The sequence below is a fragment of the Terrapene carolina genome, unplaced genomic scaffold (genome assembly GCF_002925995.2).
Source record: "Terrapene carolina triunguis isolate 2854851 unplaced genomic scaffold, T_m_triunguis-2.0 Scaffold34029, whole genome shotgun sequence".
NCBI lineage: Eukaryota > Metazoa > Chordata > Testudines > Emydidae > Terrapene > Terrapene triunguis.
This window is the reverse complement of record NW_020698380.1, coordinates 696,585-721,386: the sequence shown is the minus strand read 5'-3', so window position 1 is coordinate 721,386 and position 24,802 is coordinate 696,585. Positions and strand designations below refer to the sequence as shown.

Genomic DNA, 24,802 nt, shown 5'->3' with positions numbered 1-24,802 from the left:
TTTTAACCAATGAAGACTGCAATATACATATGAATTCAGGAAGATGGGACAAGGTCGTGACTCGATGATTTCTTTGCTATCACAATTGAACCAGTAAGAAAATATAACTTAGAAGGATAAAAGCCAGGAAATAAAGAACAAGAAGAAAATTATCAAGTCTGCACATAAACAGAAGCTAATACGGGCATGCCACGGCGATTACTGGTAAGAATGGTGGTATATGTTTGTGAGCTGAAGATTGAGTGAATAGCATGGTGGCAAAAACTGCTGTCAATGTACAATTATTAGGTTTGCCAACACTAGGGAGGATGGTGAATGCCAGAAGAAACTAACAAACTTTATAATTGGGCAAGACAAAGGCAGATACAATTCAACAGAAACAAACGCAATGTAATGAATATTGGAAATAATTTTAACCATTCATACACATTGATGGGTTCTGAATTAGTTGTTATCTCTCAAGGAGACGATGTAGGCATCACCATGGACAGCTCGATGAAGACCTCTGCTCAATGTGCAGTTGCAGTCAAGAAAGCGAATAAGATGTTAGGCTGCATTAAAGAGAGAATATGGAAAAATATTATGGCATATATTTTTCTCACAGGTCCTCATGCCGAACATTGTTCTGTTTTCATCACCATATCAAAAGATATCACAGAAAGAAAAGGAAAAAACCGATCAGATGTAGGGGAAAGAAGATTTTCATACCTGGAGGAATTGCAAGAGTAGGATTATTGAGTTTTGAAATGAGAAAAGAAATAAGAGATGGGATAAAGATCGGAGACGCCAACTGAAAAGCAGATAGTCAAGGTAAAGCGGCGCTGCTATTTATCAAGGGGAAAAAAAGGACACTCCTTGAAAGGTCATTTTTAACTCAGTCTCTAATCTGTAGAACTCATTGCTTCATGTAGAATATCTGCTGTTACACCAGCTAGGATAAAAAAATTGGAAAGGTTATCACTCATGCTTCAGGACTCACTGGTCAGCTACAGACAAGAATCTCCCCTGAAATACCTGATAAAATCTGTTGGAGAATGGCAATAAACCACTATACTCACATGGAGAGGGAAAATAAACATCAGAGTTCTCTCAATCATTAACAGCTAATTTTTGGGTTCTGTGATGATAAAACACCAGCAGAGGGAGGTGATGGCAGTAGCAGAGGAGCCAGGCAGTGACAGCCAACCTTCCTCCCCTTCTTTCCAGCTCAACACCCACAAGAGCCAGAGGGCATCTGCTTGGGGAAACGGACCTGGTGCATGCCCCCACCAGGACCACCTGATCTCCCAACATACATGGGCACCATCAGCAAGAGCACTGAAGGTAGACCTTTAAATCCCCAACATCAAAGGAGATATAACTTCAAGAGCCTTTTTGTGTCAGTTACATTTCTTCACATCTGCGCCCTGGGCTCCAAGTCCTCCAGCTGCAGTTACTTGACAAGTTATGTTAATATTTACTGTTCTCTTATTCTTACATCCTACCTGTTCAGTAGCATACTTCCTGCTCTCCTCCTCCCAACCCTTGCCTCCATCATTCTTCTCTTCTCATCCCCATGGCTGTATGTTTTGCACCTGTCCTCCCATCACCCTGCCCACACTACTATTTCACAGACACCTTCCCAACAACAGAAGCACAATAAATAACCAGGCTTATTACTATTATTTATCCTCCCTTCTCTTGTCTCCTCCTATTCTTATGTCCTCTTGTCTTAAATCAGTTTGTAAGCTTTTCAGGGCAGGAACTAGGCCTTCTTATGTTTTTCCACAGTACCTAGCATAAATGGGCATTTGGCTATTATGGCAATATACATAAGCGGAAGAAAGATCAATAATGGAGGAAAAAGGAGAGGGGAAAGAAGAGCACCTCCTGTTATAAGCAACCAACTCGCATTACGAGTAAATGCTCTGTGAATACACTTGTATCAGTGAACATTCCTAGTTCACATTTAAATAAAACTTTTAAAACTGTAAATTGTAAAAGATGGGTATTAAACAACAACGTGAACAGAAGTTTATTTCCATCATGGGGTTTATAAAATGACAAAACTGATTTTAAATATATTCCATGCAAAAACAAAACAACTTATGTTAATACAATGTTAGGGTTGCATAGTTAATCACACAAAATCAGGAAATGCCAATTAAAGGTTGAATGCACAACCTTAACTATGCCACTTGAATGTATGGATTATAAGTTTGTAGTTACATGATCCCATAATACTTAAATATAATAGAATGTATATTACATTTCATAGATATAAGCTTTCCCTAAAGTAGTATTGAACTACTGTACTGAAAACTAATCCAGATATCTTATTATAACTGAAACAACCAACAGCACTGGACTAATTCATTTGTATACTTTGCACACTATAGCACCTTCCATCAAATGGTCTCAAAGCACTTTACAAAGAATGGATTAAGCCTCACAACACCCCTGTGAGGTAGGGAAATATGAATGTTTTACAGCTGGGGAAACTGAGGAACAGTGAAGTTAAATTATTTGCCTAAGGTTCCACAGCACGTCAGTGAAAGAACTGAGAATAGAACCCAGATTTGCTTCTTAGACCTGTGCCTTAACTACTATTGACCATCCTTCCTCTTGTTCTTGCTTGTTTTTGGACCAGATCTTCCATGTCAGAATTCCTAGATGTGCCACTCTTTTTCTGAGGACTTAATACTTTGGTACACCACCTTGAATATCCATATTCTAGTTAGGCGGCCCACTGAAACTTCACTAAGCTTGATATATATAGTATGCTGTACCTGAGCAATTGCATATAAAAATTTAATCAACATACTATTAGAAACTGCTTCATAAAAAAGGAAATACACATGGATATCTTCACAACAGTTTGGATCAGTGTCACAATTTTTATCTAAGTAGTTGGAGGGGGAAATTATTTTTGTTTTAATTAGATCTTACAGTTCATTTTATTGTTTCATTCAAGATAAATGGATCTTGCAACTTGGCACTATCCTAACTTACTGAAAACAGGTGTGGTAGTTTAGAGACTTGATTGTAAGATTTGTACAGATGACAATTCCACAACCTCACTAAAGGCTATTTTCCAATATGTATTTTTTTGCATTCTGAGGCTTTCCCTCACTATTGATTTTCAAACTTTCTTTGCTTCAATTTAAATTGTTAGGTGTAGGTCACCTTTGACCAACAAGAACTGCTCCTCTTCATCTCTATAGCATTCTTCAGCACGGAAGCTATTGCATTTTTCCTCCAACACAACCTCCTTCTTCTATCCTGTACACAACACTTTAACCATTACTTACAGACCTTATTTTTGTTCCCTCCCCTTTTCAAATTGTTCCTGTACCATTGTGTCTGAAACTGAATATACGACAGCTACATTAGTGCTTGAGAAACAAAGTTACTTCCTTAATAAGCAGTACCTCTTTTCTATCCAAACTAACATTGAAGATTTTATATTATATATAAAATTTGTATCCGAGTGGTGTCTTCTGCTCTATTTTTTACGTCAAATATAAACTGAATATCCTTCTCTCCCTAGCTAAAGCTGACCCAATCTAACACCTCCCCTTCTAAACTTGGATCTTTGATTTTTAACTTCTACTTATATTTTCCATGAAAGTTTTTACTCAACTCTACACAGAACACGTTTTTCAGTTTTTACTATCAAGTGAGTATTGTGCCAGACACAGCTGTTTTAGATTACTAAAATTTTACAAGCATGTTTTCTACCACCATCTCATTTAAACCCTGATTCAGCAAAAACAGAGTTTAGAATGAAAATGCCCATACCCAGTCTTACCTTAGAAGTCTATTTAGGAAAAACAGATTGAGCATCCTGCAGTTAGCTAGACTTACAAAAGGTCTGCACAAGAGAATGAAGATGGTTCTTTTTTTGGGCTAAGGGGAAAGGGAAAAAAAAAAAAAAAAGCTTTTGCTAAGGGCCAAAGACATCTGGTGTTATTTTATTTTTTTAAATCAGCAGGATCATCATACATATCAAGCAGAGAGGTGTATTTTCTGAAGTACATTTCTTTGAATAGCTCACACTACTGAGGAGGTAAAGGGATGTAGGCTATTGAGTGTGTAATTAGCAGCATGTTTATGTTACCTGAAATTGTGTTATGTCAAGGAAAGACTCTGCTATCATCGAGTTTTGGCACTTAGGCAAAGAGTCATAACTACAGAATTCCTCTGTGTGTCTAAGAGATGCTGACTTTCATAGCAAGAGTAAACAAACTCCCCTCCAGGAGTCTTGCCGTCTTTGTTGCTGTCAAATTCAGAGCAGACCAAGGAAATCAGATGGGTTAAAAATTTCAGCATATGGAAGTGTAGTAGTTTCCACAAACCAAAGGCCACGCATTCAGATATGAAATGAGCCTCCATGAAGTCAGAGAACCATAGAGAAGACTTAAAAGAATGATTTAAAAATAGATTTTTAAAAAAGTTATGACAGTTTCCCTGGATAAGTTTGATAAAGCTGGCTACAAAAAAGTAGTAGAAATCAAATACCATGCATGGCAACTATTTAGCTATTGCTTCATTACTTTTGGATTGAGACTAAGCAAGACAAGTCTAGAGTAACAGAGTTGAGTTAAATAGCAACTCTGCTCTACACCTTTCTGATATAATTAATTAGCATACATGCCAATATTCCTGTAGCTGAGGTTTTGGAAATCCTATTTTGGAGAAAGCCCCAGGAGATAGTATAAGCACATTCTCCCTCCCCACACCTCCTAAAGTTTTTCCAGTTTTAGCAATTTTATCATTCACCTTAAAACTTAGGCTGCCATCAAAAACTCAAATCTAAACTATTCCCTTGTGCACCAATTTTAGTGTAATTGGACGCTCTCTTATACTAATGGCTTTTTAATTGTGTGTCATCTCTTTTCTGCATAAGACATGCATTGAGGTAAATGCTCTTTTACATCATAAATCTATATGTTATCCACATGAGTGTTTACACAAGTAAAGTAATTTGAAGTTGCATAGAACTAGATACCACTGACTGATATTTTGACTATACTTCTGCTGTAAAGGTGAGAATTTTCTTCATTTTAAAATAAGGCTTCAGAGCTCATGCATAATTTTCAAATGACATTTATCATCATGTTTAATTAAAGTGGAATATAGCAGCCATGTAAATCTGAACCTCATTTCAGACAGGTCATTGTACTTTTAGGTCATTTTTAAATCTGCAAGGAGTGTGATTCAAAATAATATTTGTTTTATTGCAATAAGGTGCTAAATATCATCCTTCAACAAAAAAATAAAGTTACATGCCTTAATTTGGATTTTGTTAAACTCCCTAAATGCACTGCTTAATCAGAAAAGTCCCTACAAAAATTCCAGATGCCTTGTTTTGTGAAGATATTCTAGCAAGAACTTAGAATGACATGTATTGTGTTTAAGAAAGTGTGACTTTTCACGAGTAGTCTTAAAGACCTCCTTCCATCCACTGTATAGGGAGTAGCAAACTCCAAAGAGGACCCACCTTTAAGGTGAAGACTTAGTCCATTTTGTGTGTCCTTTCAGTCTATGGACACTGCTGAGAATGCCACTTAGGGCTAAAAACAGATGGTGATTTGAATTAGATACTATCCAGAGGCCTCAGTCCAGCTACCACACTATGAAGGCTATGTAGTACCAAACATTGCCATGAGCTGTTAACTTTGGCTCTTCTGACCTGGATTTGAACTTAATGACTGCACACCTCCATTATGTCCCAAAGCTATCCAGTTATCCTCCATTTATTTAAATGCTGCATGGTGTAGGCTAGGACTACAGGTAAAGATACATTTGACTCCAGGATCCATGTATATTTCCACTTTATTAGATTTATTAATGTTACAGGTTTTCTTGCACTGCCAAAACCATGCCTGAGAATTCAAATAAAGGTACAATGGACAGCCTCATCTACCCATCATACAGTATATTAAAAACTTGATTCATGTGCATTAACAATTCCAATATCCTTCTTTAAAATGTCAGAACAAAGTTGGGATTTAGTATTTCAGGTTTCTACCATGTGATTGAGTGACACTTTTACTGCAAATAGGACGATCTTAAACTTTTAGTGACATAAACCAACAAATGTTTTGTTGGCACAGATATTCTTTCAGGGAAGATACATTAATACCGTTGGACTCAGCCATGTAAATCTACTTTTAGTGGTTTTGATTCTCAAAATAAAGTCTTCAGGTTTTTTAATTTGTCTTTTGATCAGTCTACCTAATCATAGCTGCTAGTTTGGAAATTTTACTGAGAAAGTTAACTCTACAAGGGCTTTAAGGCCAGTTCTATACCAAGCACATTGTGAGAACCGGGGCAAGCCCTGATCCCACTGAAGTCAACAGCAAGATTCTTACAGACTTCAAAGGAAACAGACTTTAGAGCATCAGCAATTAAATCAAAGGAAACTAACCATGTAATTTCTGCATGAGCCACCAAGCCTGGTCTCCAATACATAAAAGTACTACCACATCAGTAAGATTGTTTTGCCATTGGCAAGTATGAAGTGGACAAGGGAATAAGTCTGCAGCTCCTCCTTTTGGCATTCACATTTAAGGGGGAGAAACCTAGATTTGCAAAGAGGTGCTTACTCACTTAACTAGCATACTAAAAACAAACTAAACAAAGCAAGGGGAAAGAGAGATGGTATGCCTGGGGGGAGTTTGGGTGGTTGTCAGATTCTCTTTCATTGTATAGAAGCAACTGGGTATTATTTATCCTACAGCTTTAGCATACACATGCCATTGTATTTATCTCCACTAAATTAAGTCAATAGAGCTGGCCAAAAATTGAACAAAGCTGTCACTCCTTCCATTGTCACTAGGCTTCCTGCAGTTGAGAAAATGCCATTTAAAGTGAGGATTTCTGCCTGGAACAGTTTGCAAGCTCACATGGTGATCTGAAGCAGCCATAACAAAATGAAATCTCACTAGGTTTGATGTTATCCTTCCTTCAGAGTCTTATACCAGCTTATCCATATAAGATAGGATTGGTTGGAGACAGCTGTTACTTTTGCTACAACAGGAAAACTTATCTTGAGGTTAATATTATTACTGCCCTGTATACTGCATGTATTTTTTGAAATTATGTTCTGAAGACTAGAGTGGGAGCACAGGCTTCTGCTGTGTACCAAATCAAAGCCTACTGAAGTCCTAGTCCTTCAGAGAAAGAAGCGACCCAATTATGAAAACCAAGATAAAACTTATCACTATTAACATATTTCACATTTTTACTCGAGTATACTGCAATTTTATACCAGAAACGGGGAAGGCATTTTTTGTAGAACAAAGAAAACGCTTGAACACAACTGTGAAAATGGCTAATGCAAATAGCCCAATCAATCCCCACCCCATACACCCTCCAATTTTGCATTGGAATGAGTTTTGTTTTGCGGTTACCTCAGTACAGCTCTATCTAAAAAGGTAAACAAACTACAGCTCGGTACTATACTTTGATAGTTTTTGAAAGTGGTATGCTCCAGAAAGTCTCTAGTAGGCTATGGCTACACATGAAAGGATTCCTCAGGATGGGACACCAGACAGGTTTCTCATTAAGGTCACTTAAATCTTTGTTATTTATAGCAAATCAGAACCAAATGGCTGACTTCTGCAGGATTTCTGACAGGAACCCAGTAGAGAAGCTGGTTTCAAGTTTCAGATGGCCACTAAAACAGTTGTAACCTTCTTTTCCAGAAGTTGTGATCCACATGGTGTCCACAATGAGTGCAGCAAGTCTGAGGTAGTCAACCCTTACGAAGGCTCAGTATCTGAACATAAAAAGATTTTGAAATGACCACTGACTGTAGATACTTTTTCAGAGTAATTAAAGAACACTGATGAATCTTGTTCAACCATTTACATTAATTTCCCCCAAATCCAATGGAGAAGAAAGTTGTAACACATTATGCTTCCATAGTGCGAGAGCAATCACTTATGTCAAAGTAGTCTGCACTTGCCGCAGCAGATCCAGCAGAAATAAGATGGCATGTTCATCATAGTCGTTAGCTGTAGTTTAGTTACCTTAGTAGGAGGGTTACCAAAAAAGCATTCCTTAATTGTAATGTGTATGCAGCTCTACTGATCCCCAAGCACAGCATATTGGTTGTCTAGCTGAAGTTTAAGTGCCTGGTTTTTTGAGACCTCATCCCTACCTCTATTTTTGTGTCTTACTACTTCAAAGCTCTTCTCCATTTCTTTATCCCTAAGGGAAAATAAATGTAGTCAGTAATTGTCTTATTCACTAGCTTCTGAATTGTGAAATTCCTAGCCAATTTCCACCCCAAAACCACCAAAATTAGAAAGTTACACTACAAATGCAGAGTAAAGTGAGTGGGTTGGATTCCACAGGATATCCATGCATTCCCCAAGAGAACAGAAGGTTGCATAGACTATTTCTAGAGTAGACCTCTTGCCCTTTCTGTGCGATTTGTTCAGATTACATTGTTGGCTTCATTTCCATAAATCCATTCCAATATGGTATACTGTATAATGCAATACATATGGTTAACACTTTCAAATCATGCTATAGCATTTCTCTCAAAGGTGATAGAAAATAGAGGCCCATTCCCCTCCCAGTGAGGTCTGAACATTGCAACATGAAACATAACCAACAGTCATGTAGAAGATATGGAAAGAGTTGTATTGCAGTTCGTATGTTACTCAAGTATAATTCAAAATTTCTCATGCTGGTCTTTAAGAGTAACACTGCTCATGTCCTAGAAAAGCCAAGACATCTTTGATAACTCTGCTTGTTCAATTGGCAGACATCAAACTAGACCAGAAAGAAAGCTTATGCTACTGTGCTGTACCAATCAATGCCACATCAAGAAGTGATAAGAGCAGATGAGTTAGAGGTCTATTTAACCCTTCAGCAGGGAAGGAGTCTATGGGAGGGATAGGAAACTCAGGCAATGTCACTCTGGAGTCTCCTTAAAGTCACTCAGGGCCCTCCAAACTCACAGTTAATGTAATAACTGCAGAAACACTGTCTACAATATTCCTCCCTTTGCTCCACACAACACCTTTTGAAGTTGCCCATGATAACACAGCTCTGCTCAAGCAGCATGTTGCTATTACTTCCCTGCTGACAGCTGCCACAGAGCACTGGTTAACATGGAAAGGAACTCGATACTGTCAAGATCAGCAGCGTTTTATTTAAGGAAATCCCTGAATGTAGGGATTAGATGGCCAAGGAGAGTGGTAATCACCTAGTCTGGCCCTCTCCTCATTAAGAGAAGTCCCACTCCTCAGACCTTTGAGATGCATTGGGGAGGGGTGGGGGTCTCCATAAAGTCAGAGGAATGATAAAATTTAGACCCCAACCCCATCAAGTAATCATTTCTGCTATTTATTGACCTCTGTGGAAAGATCAAGATCTGACACCAAATAAGGAGTTAGGACTCTGATGGGAAAGCATTTTAAATAGGCATCTTAGAGGAACTGATTAAATATACTTACTTTCGGCTATCTGCATGCTTGGCAGTGGATTGCAATGATGGAAACTGTGTATCACTATAGATCTCTGGTGGTCCTTGTGGTGCTTTCCGTGTCCTGGTCTCCCTAGCACCAGGCGGTCGGTATACACCACTGGATTGCACTGGTTCAGGGGTTTCTGTAACTAAGAATTTATTAGCAGAGTTTTAGACAAATAAAAAAAGTGTATAGCCTTATTTTTAAACTCTGGCTTTGGGCCCTATTTTGTTATCTGCTTCCAATGGTCAGATGTTCTAACCTAAGAGTTGAACTAATACCTAAGATCTTAGTTTCGGTTCATTAGTGACAGTGTTCAAGATTATCCAACTAATTACTAGACCTTTTTAAATTACAGTGCAGTTTTACAACAGCACCACGTAGTCACAGGTGGTAAAAGCCACTGAACAGAACTTGAGTAATTGCTAACATTTGTGATTACTAACTAAATTAAGTTGTTGTATTCCCCATATTTTCCAAATTTAGTTCAAAGAAACTGCCTATGGCCTCAAAGCAGACTGAAGTATTTGCTAACAAATAATGAAATGTAATCTATTGTAAACTTGTAAAGGAGGGAAGAATACACTTGCATGACATTGCTAGATCAAGTGCCCCACCCTCATTAAGTTTAACTAGATTTTTCCAATTCCAAGAGCTCTTACATCCCACTGTAAGAATCTTAAGAGTTTTAAATTTTCCTGATAACCAAAAGCAGGGTTTATTATTAGATCAGTCATAAAATAAAAGCATAATTTAGCTTTTTGTATTTAAGATGCCATTTAGTAATGTATTTGTATTTGTTTAAGAGTTTTTAGATGCAGTCAGTTTACGACCTTTCAGCTGTTCTGCAGGTTATCAGGGCCCTAGGAGAAACAGCATCAATGAAGTAGGGATATCCAATTAAGGGTTGAGTTACACATTTAAGTTAATAAAACTGAGCTTGAGTTAGGTACCCCTACTACCCTTAAATCCACAGCAACTCTGCTGGTTACACTCAGTGGTGACTATCTTGTGTCCTCTGGTAAAGCCTTCTTAATCTATTCAAGGTATACTTAAAGGCTCAAGGGAATTGGTTGCTCTCCACATTGAGACAGCTATATGGTTTTGGCTTAAAACTTCTGATGGAAGTGCTGCAAAAGATCTGACTGAGTCAAACAGGAGTTTGTCCTCTAGTCATCCGCTTCTCTTTCCATGCCTCCATCTGAAGTCTGCTTAAACACCTGGGTACATGCCAACAAAGAGCACTATAGGTTTTAATTTACAGAATTTCTAAACTTAGACGGAGTCCTTTATAATGAGCATTGGTTCTGCCGTGCATAGTTGGCCAACTGTCACATACTCCAGTAGGTTGCTTGTCCAAACTGAGCTTGGATTATGAATTGTAACCACTGTTGTAATTTACACATGGAAGGATGAAAAGGGAAGTTGGCTCAGAAAGAAGCAATAGTTTCCTTCTGCATCCCTTCATAGTTCTGTCACATTTCTAGCACTACATTTAGGATTCTGCTTGTGCAAAAAAGCAAGAAGCTGTCAAAAGTTGAGGCAAGGCAGTGCCAATGGCAACTCAAATCTTCCTCCCCATACCTCAAGTGAGAAGTGTGCTGAGAAAGCAAGAGACTATTTATGATAGATTTGTTAGTGGAGGTAGCAGACTAAGTCATTTTGGACAGAGACTACATTTAAAGGCTCCCCCCAACCAAAACATCAGACGACAATCCTTTCACCATGATATAATCGGGAAGAGTGAAGGACTGTAGATGTTTATACAGATGTACTAGTTATTGAATCTTGTTTGAGAATCATTACATTAAATGTCAGATAATGACTACAAATATTTCTGCTCATTTACTATGTGATTATGAATTATCATGGCAGTATTTCAGGTATGGGGAGGGGGGGGAAAAACAGATCAAATGAGGAAACTAAGCTTAAGTTTGCAAACTATACCAATTGGATGTTATTTTCTCCCATACCACTCCTGAAAGGTATTTAATTTAGTCTATATTCCATTGGGAAGTTAGATTAGCTATATTTATGAAGGTGTATAGTAAGATACAAGTTTAAAAATGATCTACACTTCAGTTTTTGGAGACCCTATTAATGTAAAGGTTTCTGTCTAAAAGATTAACTCCTATCACAACACTCAAGATTACCATACCTTAAATTAGAAAACTTTTTTTTTATTTTATACCTTTGGCAGCACAGTCTACTCCAGGGGTCGGCAACCTTTCAGAAGTGGTGTGCCGAGTCTTCATTTATTCACTCTGATTTAAGGTTGTGCGTGCCAGTAATACATTTTAACGTTTTTAGAAGGTCTCTTTCAATAAGTCTATAATATATAACTAAAATGTATGCAAAGTAAATTAGGTTTTTAAAATGTTTAAGAAGCTTCATTTAAAAATTAAATTAAAATGCAGCGCCCTCCCGACCGGTGGCCAGGACCGAGGCAGTGTAAGTGCCACTGAAAATCAGCTTGAGTGCTGCCTTTGGCACGCATGCCATAGGTTGCCTACCCCTGGTCTACTCAGTTTCATTTTTCTCTGCAGAGTCAGTTTTACAGGTTTGCTATTGAGTAAAAAGACCCATGCAGAGGTAATTAGGAGAGTTTAGTACTACAAACATTGACAGGGAGCTCTGGGAGCAGGAGTAATACCAGAGACTTTTATCTCAACTTCTTAAGAGTTGGATTTAAAGTTGGTATGCCTTTACAGGCCAGTAAAAAAGACAAGAAAAACTTACCAATAGTTTCAGCAACAGGTGCTTGCACAGGAGCTGTCTTGTTCCAAGGACCAGATGCTCTCTCTACACCACCACCAGCCTCCTCCCAGTTGTCACCTGGTTCTTCTCTCTTTTCACCTTCATCATCTTCTTTTTCACTAGTGGAATAGTAGTTAGCATGTTGTAACCAAAAGACTTAAACACTTGCCAAAAAGATTAGACAGTGTGTGAAAAAAACACTTCAGTTCCTTCCTTATATCAATGCCATCTTCTCATTATTGGAGTGGCTAGACTACAACTGCAAAACAACTTAGCCATCAAGCCCTGGGATAGGCAGTGTCAACTTCTGCAGTAGTTTCACTTTTAACTCATGAAATTTCATTATCTAAATGAATGTGAATACAGATCTCAAGACACAGAATATACATACTGTACTAGCTGGTCAGTTTTATGCTGTCCCTAAGATTTCATCTTGCTCAAAGTTTTTGTACTAAGATAATTAGGCACTGAAATTTTTTCTAGGGAAAAGCTGGAGTTTGGCAGTTATTTGAGGTGGTGTTGAGATATCGGACACCTGAGAAAGGAGCAGAAGGGAGTCCATGATTGCGAACACCATTCTAGCTGGATTTTTCTCAGATAGTAAGCTGTCAACATTTAACTGCCATCTTGAGGTTTGAATTAGTTTCACTGTAGCGACTGGAGCAATTTATACTTCAGAATTACTGTCAGACTGCCTGAAGATTCAAGAAGCCCTAATCTTCTGTTAGTGTTTAAGATTCCTTGCAACCATAAGGCTAGAAACAGCAAATGAAAGCTTACGTTCTAAAATACCACTTGTCACAGAATTGTATTTCCTGCCAGCAGAATCCATGAGACTTCCTTCCTTATGCTTGTGAGCCAAACCTGGTTGGAGATTTTAAATTTTATCTTGGCTATTACTTAAGGAACAGTGAAGTCATTTTTCTTACTTTATATCAGCATTATACTAATTTTTCACAGCATTCATTTTTGGTCAGTGAAAATCCAAACTAATGAGTAAATTTATAAAGAGGTATAAAATAAGCAAACAGCCACACTAGCTAAGCATTTCAGATGTTGATACACTTAGTTTAGCAAAACGATTTACAGATTGATTTAAAAGAGCAAGTTATCTGGACTTTACTCCTGTGGAAATTCTGTGCCCCTGCAGCGTGGCAGAAAACCATCCCCCCTCCCACAGATTCCCTTTGCTTCCTTGCAGAAAATGGTTTCTCTGGAGAAGCAAAGAGAAGCTGCACAAGTGCTCACTCACTTCACCCCTCCCAGCTCAGACCTATCTGTTGGGGGGGGGGGGGGGGGGGGATGGAGAAGAGGAGAAAACAGGGGAGAAAGGGGGGGGGGGGGGGGGGGGGGAAAATAGGAGCCCATATAAAAAAAGCCCCAAATATCAGGACTGTTCCTTTAAAATTGGGACATCTGGTCACCCGGGGGCGGGGGTCATCTGGGGATGCCCCGGGACATTAGTTCTTGGGGGGGGGGGGGGGGGGGAGGGAGAGAAAGAAGAAGAGAGAGAGAGAAGGGGAGGAGAAGAGACGGAGTCCCCCTTCCCTGCATGGAGCAGCCAGGGCTAGGTCAGATCAAGCCCCAGAAACTTCCCCTGGCAGCAGGAAGCTCTGTGCGGTGGCTCTGGGTTTCAGGTGCAGAGGTCGAGGCTCAGCGTGGGGGGGGGGAGGGGGGGGGAGAGGAGAAGAGAAGAGATAGAGAGATCCGGATGCACAGGGATTGGGCAGACAGGTAGAGCAGCTCCCTGTACAGTGACCCCCTCCCCACCTGGAACCCCCCCCCCCCATCGTATCAGAGCCCCCCAGCACCCAGAACCCCCCAAGCCCTCACCCTGCCAAGCCTCATTTCCTGCATCAGGAGCCTCCCCCCACCCAAACCCCTACCCCACTGAGCCCCAACCAGCTGCACTCTAACCCCCACCCTATCGAGTCCCACTCCCCATCCACTTCCCCCCACTGAGCCCTAACCACCTTCAGCTGGACTCCCCTGCAGAATCTCATCCCCCCCTGCACCCAGAACCCCGCACTGAGCCCCTGTGCATCCAGATTCCCCCCTGCACCCAGACCCTCCACCAAGCTGCCTGCACCCAGACTGCACCACACATAACCCTGGTTCTCCGAGAGAATTCTGCACCAAAAAATTTTTAAAAAATTTAAAATTCTGCAAAGTTCTGCATATTTTAATTGTCAAAACAACACAGAAATGTAATCGGATCATTTCAATTATTTTGGTAATTTATTTAAAAATACTTGCCAGCAAATAATTGAAAATGGTGTGATTATACTGTGATATTTTGATAAAAAATATGCAGAATTTTAAAATATTGTGCACAGAACATGTAATTTTTTAGCGCAGAATTCCCTCAGGAGTAGGACTTTGACAGTGGGATGTATCTACAGCAGTAGAGCCTCAAGATGGCAACTATGTACACTGATTAAAATCTCTTCATAAAACTTGAGTCTTCTATGCTTACAAAATAGCCACGGACTTCATGGAACTGTAAAGCTTCAAGACACCCATACACAGCTCTGGGTGGTTTCACAATACCTTATATGTCAGGACCAAGGACTTTTTGCTGAAGTAAAGGCAGTGAGTAGTGATCTTGATAGGAAACAAAAACTAAGCTGGAAAAAAACTGAAATCTAGGAATTGAAAGAGAAGCTTTCAATACAGGGATTGTACTTTATGAACAGGTTTTAAAGGACTGAAGAACTATTTTACACAGAATTTGTGGGAGCATATTCAGGAATCCCACCGTATTATGTGGGGCACTTCCAGCATCCTAGACAGGCACTCTGGAAGTGCTTTCTTTCCTTGAAGGTAAGAAAAAACCATTCTACAGAGACTTTCCATTGAAAGAAGCACATCTGGAAGATGCAAGTCAAGTTCTGATGAAAGCTTGATTAACAAAATCTTTCCAGAAAAAGAAATGAGATGGTCATTAAACTAGTCCTTACTGGTTACTTCCCTTTAGTCTCTGAACAACTAAGTGATATTTGTGGGTATGTGGAAGGTCAGGTTGGTGAAGAAATATTAAAGGGCACACAACAACAGGACTAGCAGCTCTGAGGGCAAAAAACTGCTTGGGTTAACATGGAACTACCATTATGACCAAGAAGGAATGAGCCTTTTGTAATGGTAATTAGATCAGACTTAGATTAGGCAAAAAGAAGCAATTAGTAGTTTTGATGCAATATTTAGGCATTTTAAAGGGGTCCTAATTTTCGTAAAGTTCCAAGCACCTGCCCTCTGGAAAAGTGAGTTTTAAAGTGTCAAATTGGACATCCAAGTATCCCTAGACACTTGCAAGATTAGGCCTCTGTGGAAAAAACAAGTATCTCGGTTTTCAAGACCAAAGGCCACAGATTACTGGAGCATCAAACTTGTTGGGTAGATGGAAGTCAGGTTGCATATATAGTGTGTGTGTGTGTGTGTGTGTGTGTGTGTGTGTGTGTGTGTGTGTGTGTGTATACACACACACACACACACACACCCACCCACCCCGAGGATGTCACATGGGCCACAGCTGTGTGCTAATTGGGCCACAGGTTAAGAACCACTGCTCTCTTCAGAGAGATCCATGGATAATCTACTGCAGTGGTCCCCAACTTTTTCCGTGGGGCGGGCGCCGGACGACTAGCCGCTGAGGACCGTGGCCACCGGACAAGCAGCTGCCGAAATGCCGCCGTGAAGCGGCAACGTCAAGAGGCATCGCTGCTGAAATGCCGCCGAAATTCGGTAGCATTTCGGCGGTAGCACTTCTTGACATTGCCGCTGCTTGGCGTCATTTCAGCATCTGCTTTTCCAGCGGCCAGTAGGCTAGCGCACATGGATGCCCCGGCGGGCGCCATGGCGCCCACGGGCACCGTGTTGGGGACCTCTGATCTACTGTGTTCCATTGTGATAGTGTGGAGATCTTGTGGACAGGATCACAGACCAGGAGTTGGCTTCCTTTAAGAAAAGGTCTGATAGTGCCCACTTGACTGTTCACACAAGTCATGGCCATAGTGTTGTTCAGAATAAGTGTGTTGAGTTTTTAGGGTATTCAGCTGAAAAATCAAGTCATCCAGTTAATGTCATTTATGTTCAACAAATGATTATACCATGTGCTCTGTACAATTGTGGTCATACCACCCCCACCCTTCCCCTATTCCCTCAAACTAGGCTGGTATCCTAGGCCAGGATTTACCCAAGTAGCCTGGTCTGGAGTCAGTTAACAGATGATCACAGGAGGGATCTGCTGGATAATAGACAAGAGTGGACACAAAAATGAGAAGTTTTTGCAATTAAATCATGGGAGTCCCTGACAGAGGACACTAGCATGCCCCATAGTCTCAGAAGAAAGTGGCTTGAAGAGTCCTTATTGGACAATACCCAACAAGCCAGTGGTTGTATTATTTTCTCTCTTCAGGGCGACAATGTTTAGGCCGAGGACTCTTATCACACCAAGAATGTGAGTGGATTGTGGGGTGAATGGATTCAGTTACTTCTGTGGTGGGGCTGAAGTGACTGAAGAAACTGGATGGTCTGACTGTCCTGTACTGATTTTTCCCTCCAAGAAAGCTCTAAGGTATGGTCTATGTAGGAGAATGTGAAGAAGTCTTTCTTCTCTAAGGTCTGAACCTAAGACGATCAATTTTCTGGCGCCACAATCCCTTTAGTACTACTGTTGTGCCAAAAAGCAAAGCTTTGTGTGGAGCTGGAAACCCCAACAAGAGAAATCTAGGAAATAAGGCTGAAGAGTGGACTGGGTTACAGATACACCACCTTGAATATGAGAACTCAAAATTGCCTTAGTACATGAGACAAAGTGATCTCAGGGTCTCCTTACTGAAACTGGATTTCCATATAGGGTGCAAACTAGGATGAAATTTTTTAAAATAATATATATAGATATAGATATATAGATAGAGAGAGAGAGATTCAAAATCCAAATTCACTTTTGCCTGCATAGAATTGTTGGCTACAATGTATTACAAACCTTTTGTTAAACCAGATTCTGCAGAACTAGATCTAGAAGCAAAGCTATTTTTAGTAATAGATGGGGGGGGGGGGAAGAGAAGTGGTACCTTATTTGCATGGAATGAACTCTGAGCCCACTGTAGTCAATCTCTTCTTTTTGCTCGAATTCCTTCCATTCATCCTCTTCCTGTACAAAAATAATTTTTTTACAAGCTTGTTACCACTTCCACACCATGAAAGAACTGAAAGTGCAAGTAGTACAGAAACTACAGCACCAGTGTGCCAAAAAGGTATGGAAAGGCAACTCATTTTTTAAATTTCCTATTCATCTACTTTGTCACCTGAACTTAGTAGTTACACATATTAAAATAGTCTGTTGGGATTCAGGACAAGAGATACAGCATTAGTACATTTATCTACTTTCATGCTGTTCATGATGGATGTGTTTTTTAATATATTTGGAGATTCTCAATTAAAAGTTAGATCATACAAATCAAATTACCCATTAAGACGCCAATTTCAACATAAAGTGTTGTGATTGATGATTAACTTTTAACTAGATCCAGAATATGACTTAAGGTTCTTTTGCATTTTAAATGCTGTATAAGGCATGGCTTGGTAAAATACATACAGGGTGCAAATAGGATGAATATTTTTAAAATAAGTTAGTTTTTCCCTATGGTTACAAAAATTACCTTATATGTGTTTCACACTGGCAAGTCATGCAATGTTGTCCCTCCTGACTACAAACACTTGCACTGCCTCTGCTGTTGACCATAATTTTGCCAAGTTGAAGAGTTAAATTTAAGATTCTGGTTACTTTTATAACTTCCGTTCAGAATCCCATGAACGGTAGTGAAACTCAAGTTAGTTTTACCCTGCTCCTTGAAAAAATTACAAGCAGCAGTACTAGTAAGCTCTGCCACCATTAAAGAGTAGGACAAGAGAGGGAGAGAAAGAGACCCCACCCCACCTCCACAGCATCCAAAAGGCTGAAACAAAGAACAAGTCTCATCCTTCTCAGTGTTTTTTGGGAAGGCGGATGACTTCAAACTCCTTGAGACTGATATGAAAGATTAACACCTCATATGCGGGGTCTGTAACAGCACCCTTGTTTCCCCCCCCCCCCCCCAACAGCTGAAGAGGCATAGGGCTTAGCTTCTTATCAGAGCATTATCCTGGGACCCTTCCCTTATCATTTACATCTATCTTTGCTAAGCTAATACCTGTTTGCCAAGACCTGGTTTAAAGTAGCAATATTAATAGCAAATGATTTCATGTTACTGGGAGGGTTGCCTAGAGACTTTATTCCTTCATTAAGAAGGCTACTCTCCATCTGAAGCATTTAAGATTTCTTAGATTACCTTCTAATGGCAAACTTGCCAGATCAGTATTTTCTAAATTAAAAGATTTTCCTAAGTTTTTATTTTCCATTTTATTAGCTTTTGTGTGTTCTATTTAAACAAGCCTAAAGTAATTAACTATTAACATTTCAGTCCACATTCCTAAAATAGAGATAAGTGACTTGATCACTAACCCTGGGCAAGTTAGAAATGTAACTTAGGTCTCAGATTCCCATACCCTCAACCTCTAATTAATCTGCGTTATGGCAGAAACTTCCCTGTGGGGAAGTTATTCTAGACTAGAGGATGGTTTATCAAAGCTTCCTCTGAAGCATCTGGAATTGCCTACTGTCAGAGCCAGGATATTGGACTACATGGAACAGTGGTCTAACCTATTACAGCAATTTGTGTGTTTTCTCTTGCATGCTATCCTTTTCACTACACGGCTTCCCTACATTCACAAAAGCTATCAGCAATCAATGCGGGTTGTAGCCCACGAAAGCTTATGCTCTAATAAATTTGTTAGTCTCTAAGGTGCCACAAGTACTCCTGTTCTTAATGCCTTCATTGGCAGAGATACAAAGGATTTAGTGCACATAGAAATGGGTCCCTTCTGGTTCAGAGGTCCACAGGCCACAGCTCTAGGGAGCCATGTGGTACACTTGCTGGAGTTTCTAGAAGGCTGGCTAGTCACATGGTGATGGATCCTCCTTATTTCCAACTACTAAATCACATTAGGTCAGCCAAATGCTGCCCAGCATAGATGTACTTATTTATGAATAGATATATTAAGCTTCTGGGTTGCAAACGGTGTCTTTTACACAATTTGTGTTTTCCAAGTGTAAGTATAAAGATATTAGACCGGCTTGAAGCATTTGCACATTAAAGCAGGATCATGGGCCTGCAGCAAAAGCCTGGCTTGGTCATTTTCCTGCCATTCCATTTCTATTAGATGCATCTGCTGCAGCTAACACCCCCAGTTTAACGGTATTAGTCTCCTCCCACCTCCCTTATCGCTATGATCTGGGGCCGATTTCGGCGTGTCCAGCCCCACAGCTCGAGCAGAGTCCCCCGAAACAGAAACTGCCTCGCGAGAGCTGACAAGCGCTCAGGGCCCAGCACGTGCGGGGCGGCCCAGAGACACCAGACAGCCACAGGTTCGCCCCCCGCTGGCTGCGGCAGCGACCACACAGGGCTCGCTGCCTGATCAGGGCCTGGGAAAGGGCCCCCACGCAGCCGGGGCCGAGCTCGGAGGCCTGGCCAGCTCCGCAGCGCCGCCCTCTGCCGGCAGGAAGCCGCCGCCGCCCAAAGGAAGCCGCCGGAGGCGCGTCGGGAGCTCCCTGCAAAGCGCTGGCGTAGCCCGGGAGAGCCGGGGCCCTCCTCCTTCCCCCAACGCCCACCCAACACACACACTCAGGGCGCGACGCGCCCCAATACCGTAACCCCCCCCCCCAATCGCACCTTAACCGCCGCCCTGGCGGAGGAGGCGGTGCTGGCGGCGGCCCCGGAGCCCCCCTCGGCCGGCCGAGCTCCCCCAGGCGCGCTGGAGGCGGAGGAGGCCGAGGATGCGGCGGCAACAGCAGCTCCACGGCCCCCTTTCTCCCGCCGCTTCTTCTTGTCCCTCTTGGCGAAGAAATCGTCTAGGCTCCTCTCCTCGGTCTCGGCCATGGCGGCGGCTGCTCCGGTTCGAGCCGGCTACGGCGGGGCGAGCGGGCGTTTCTCTGCCTGACGCGCTGAGGGGGAGCCGCCGGAACCCCGAGTGGGTGCGGGGAGGCGGTTGAAAGAAAGAACCAACAGGTGCGGGGTTGTCTCAATCGGTACCGCCCGGCGGGGCGTCTCTCCTCGACGAAAGGCAATTGGTACCGTCCAACGGTCACCGCTCGCGCCTCGGCTCGAGGAGCCCGTTCGAAGTCACCCCAACGTTCGGAGGCAGCTTTCTGCTCTCCACGTTGGTGGTGGTGGTGGCGGCCGCCGCTTGACACAGCCAGGAACTGGGAGGGAGGAGAAAGCGTGAGGGGGGGGAGTAGGAAGGCGGAGGAGAAAAAGGGCGAGCTATGCTAACTTGCTAGGCGCTCCCGCAAGTGGGTAATATTGCGACAGGCGCATGCGCCTAACAGCGCTGACCAATGGGCTGAGGAGAAGGTTGCTCCTCTGGGCCAATAGAAAACCTCTGGGGTGGGGTGCTGACGTCGATGCGTCAAATTGCGTGCTGTCTGCGTAGGAAGCGACTGGTCCAGCACAGAACATAGCGCAGGCAAGGTTGGTTGAGTTACAATTTTTTTGAGACTAGCACATGCGCACAAGCAAACGCAGAGGGGGTGGATGACGGGGAGCGGGGCTTGAGGTGGCCACACAGGGAACGTAGGTCGCGGAGCCGTCTTCGCCGCGGCCCCTTGTTCCCGCGCGTCTGGTGGGAGGGCCGTGCGCGAGGTAGAGCGCAAGACACTCCCCGGCCTGTGAGCAGGGCGCAGTTAGCGCGGCAGCTAGCGCCCGCCCGCAGTCTTTAGAGCTGGGGGATGGGCGTCGTTCCCGGAGGGGGGGGGGAGAGCAGGAGCAGGAGCGTCATAGCGTCCCCGTTCCGGGTAGCTCTGTGTGCAAGGGTGATGTGAATGAGCCTGTGGTGCGTGTGTACCTGCTTTGCATGTAACCCGAGTAGGAGCTCTGGTGCTGGAAGCGCGTCTCGCTCACCAACAGGAGTGGGGCTAACAAAAGAGATTCTCACCCGCCTCCTCGCTCCTATGGCCTAGCTGCAGTTTAGCACAGAAGCCATGTGGCTTGAGTGCTGGGCCCGCCCTGCTGAATAAAGCCCTCTCTATTATCTAGAGCGCAGTGAGAACTGAGAAGGCAGGTTTCCCACACCACGTTCTGCCGCCACGTGCTAGCCTTGATCTGGGTGGGGTGGGGACTTTATCTAGGAGCAACAAGGCGCGTTCACTTCTGCCTGACTCATGCAGGTTTTGGCTTCTCTGGGCTGAGTCTACCAATTAGTGAAAAATGTGGAACGTGTGTGATATGGGAGCTGGAACCGACCCACCGAAGGCTTTGTGTGGGAACCCCAAAGGGATCTGTTGGGTGGGAGCAACTGTTAGTTCCTCAATTGGCTGGGCTAGATTCGCACTGCTGACATACAGGTGAAAGGCCAATTGATCATTAGGAACAGCCTGAAGCATTCAGTTCTCCTTAAGAACTAATTTGTACTTTGTTGGCAATAAGATTGCTTTCTTGAAATACGTTTATTTATCCAAGTTCTGATCAGGATCACATGCAGGCAAGGTCTTCCACTTTCTGTATACACAGGCAAAAATATCCCCACTGTGCTTTCTCCTCTTCAAACAAACCTTTTAATAAGTATCCCACTGATTTCTAACAGAAGAATTCTCACTACACTAAAACAAATATTGATACAACATCCAAAAACACCTATAAATATGTTTTGTTATATAAAATAATTTCAATATTTATTGCACAGGCTTCACGCTGACATATGTTTCCCCCCATATGGGCCATTAGACTGAATCCATAACTTTCAGATATATGGCACCAACCACTTCTATGGGAGTTGCATGAGCATCTGCCATTAAAGTAGAATGACCTTTCCTATTAGCATGGAGGCAGTAAGAGACTCATAAATCTCTACATGAGGCCTAACCACTAGAAAGGGACAAAGATCTGCACTGTGTTAGCATGGATTACCCAAAGAGATCATTTATCTCCTTCCATCTGAGAAGTACGATGGTAAGGTGTGAGAGAGGTCTGTCATATTAAATGTGTGTTCTATATTCCTATCTCTATCTAGTCTGATGTTACCTTTTCCCACTTGTCTGTTATCATAGCTGTAAAATGAGTGAACAGTAATTCCCAAATGTAGGGGAAATGATGCCTTGGTTAATAAGGGTTAGAAAGTGACTAGAAATATTCAGAGTAGTTAGCAGAAGAGCTGGCATTAGACACATGGGCTCTCAGAAGACAGTTTAGTGCATCTTCCCATAGGCAACACTGTATTGCAGGGTCTTGCTCTCACCTTCTCCCTCCCTCAAAAAATGGTGTGACCTATTGCCATTTGTAAAGGAACAAAATGTGTGAATGTCAAATCTTGGGTAATACTTGGTGGCTTGATCTGGGAGGAAGGGGTGTCTCCAGATGTGTGAAGGGGTTTAGGGTTCCCAAATGTATGTGGAAATTGTGGGGTGGGCCTCTGGAGGTGAAGGGAGGGGTGGGAGGGAGAAGCTGGTGAGTGTTCAGTTATGTGTCTGCCTCATCCACTTTGCCAGAAATGGAGGTTTGAGGAGAGGGGAAAAGTTTCCAGATGTGAAGTTTACTTTTTCTGGGCAGCTAAAGGTCTACAGGTATGAAATATTTTTGGTGTGTCAGGATGGGATTGTTAAGGAAATGTGTCTATGTTAAATTACCAGGAGTTCATGTTAGAAGCCTTTGTTGTAAGTAGCTTAGTAAAAACATGGTGGACTATTGCATTCCATTAAAGATTATTATTATTTCTATAATGTAATAGGTATGTATAGTGCTTCACAGACAATAAAAAGTGAAGTGAAGACTTTGAATTCTGGCAAGCATCTCTAATTTATTTACTCCTTGTCCAATTACTTCAAATTTGATACGTATTCTGCCTCAGTCCCAAAATTAAACTATCAAGTTTGAGCTTGGATTTTACAGGGGGGAAACAAAACTGAGTTAATAATGGAAATGAAGATGCAATATTAACTATGGAATAACTGCCACTGTATCAAAACAGGATTTAATTTCAAGTAGAATGTATTTTTGGGTTATTGAATCCACCCATGTGGAATTAATTGCAGAATCTGGGCCCAGTATATTAAACTGAAATGTATACATAGGAGCCATGATCTGACTAGACCCTCTTGGGTTTGTTCTGTGGATCTTTTAGGGGGGATCAGCGTTGGCTTTAGAGTTGTATGTTAATACAGGGGTCTGTCCTGGATTTGGTACTGTTAAAATTTTTCATTAATGACTTGGATAATGGTATACTTAAAATTTGTGAATGACACCAAGCTGGGAAATTTGCAAACACTTTGGAGACAGGATTAGAATTCAAAATGACATTGATAAATTGGACAGTTGGTCTGAAATCAACATCGTTGCACTCTGCTTGGCACTGGTGAGGCCTCAGTTGGAGTATTGTGTCCAGTTTTGGGCACAACGTGGAGAGAATCAGAGGACAGCAACAAAAATGATAAAATGTTTAGAAAACTTGACCTATGAGGAGAGGTTAAAAAAACTGGACATGTTTAGACTTGAGAAAAGAAGACCAAGGGGGAGGGGGAATCAGTTAAGTCTTCAAATACATTAATTGCTGTTATAAAAAGGGCAGTGATAAATTGTTCTCCATGTCTTCTGAAGGTAGGACAAGAAGTAATCAGCTTAATCTTCAGCAAGGGAGACTATTAGGAAAAACTATAAAAGATAGTTAAGTACTGGAATAAGTTACTGAGGGAAGTTGTGGAATCCTGGCATTGGAAGTTTGTAAGAATGGGTCAGACAAATCAGCTCTCAGGGATGGTCCTCCCTCAGTGCAGGAGGAGGGACTAGATTACCTCTCAAGGTCCTTTCCAGCCCTCCATTTCTGTGATTTATTGTCAATGGCTTATTGTTGCAGTGTTGCCAAATTCTGGATTATCTGGTATGCTGTTTGATCAAAGCCTGGAACTGAGTGGAGGAGACGCTATAGACCTAGCGTAGTAGCAGATCTGTTCCACTCAAGTAAACATTACAAACAAAAATTTTTTTTTTTTTTAAAGCCAGATACTGAATCTGTATGCACTGGAATGAATGTTTTTCTGCAACATTGGACCTGGGTGGGAGTGAATCTCATTTTACTCTGATAGCTGGAATCTAGTATATATTGGAAAGGTAAGAAGCCATAGCTGTTATCTATGTAGATTGTCCAGTCTTGTTTCTAGTTTTGAGTAGCACAATGGATTTACAGTGCTGTAAACTGATTTCTTCAGCCCAGTTGATGAACTCAATCAGTAAGGCCTTCAAAAAATACTGCACACTTGTTAAAACCAGGTGTAATTACTGGTTTCTGTTCTTTCTATACTCCTAACTGATGAACAGATGTAATGAAACACATTTTTTACTTTTGGTCAATTACTTGGTATATACCTATTTGTCATCCTGAAAATTAATGTTAATGTTTGTATATATAAGGAAATATCTCTCTTGAGCAAAGGTAAAGTAGAAGAAGACATTAGGGAAATCAGTTTGCAGGAGAACATAAGTAATTGAAAAGAG

General features: G+C 41.7%; 1 protein-coding gene across 5 annotated transcripts; it reads right to left on the bottom strand.

Moving 5' to 3' along the window:
* Positions 1-391: 391 nt before the first annotated feature.
* On the bottom strand, positions 392-20,488 carry LOC112117853 (protein CDV3 homolog). Of its 5 annotated transcripts, none has more exons than XM_024215947.3 (6): positions 19,994-20,488; positions 17,297-17,376; positions 12,207-12,343; positions 9,456-9,615; positions 8,150-8,199; positions 392-551 (listed from the first exon to the last, which is right to left on the bottom strand). In XM_024215947.3, exons 1-6 carry the CDS (start codon positions 20,198-20,200, stop codon positions 547-549), a joined length of 639 nt encoding a protein of 212 aa, XP_024071715.2. In that variant the 5' UTR covers positions 20,201-20,488; the 3' UTR covers positions 392-546. The 5 variants fall into 5 exon arrangements, with proteins under 5 accessions (XP_024071715.2, XP_024071716.2, XP_024071714.2 ...); XM_024215946.3 differs by lacking the exon at positions 392-551 and adding an exon at positions 7,365-7,765; XM_024215948.3 differs by lacking the exon at positions 8,150-8,199.
* Positions 20,489-24,802: the final 4,314 nt, after the last annotated feature.

Excerpts from the sequence above, each read along its gene's own strand:
- LOC112117853 (XM_024215945.3), bottom strand. The coding sequence starts at position 20,200 with ATGGCCGAGACCGAGGAGAGGAGCCTAGACGATTTCTTCGCCAAGAGG. Across the intron at positions 17,377-19,993 it reads CCGCCAGGGCGGCGGTTAAG|GAAGAGGATGAATGGAAGGA; the intron begins GTGCGATTGGGG and ends ATTTTTGTACAG. Across the intron at positions 8,200-9,455 it reads AAGCATGCAGATAGCCGAAA|GGATAAAGAAATGGAGAAGA; the intron begins GTAAGTATATTT and ends ATTTTCCCTTAG.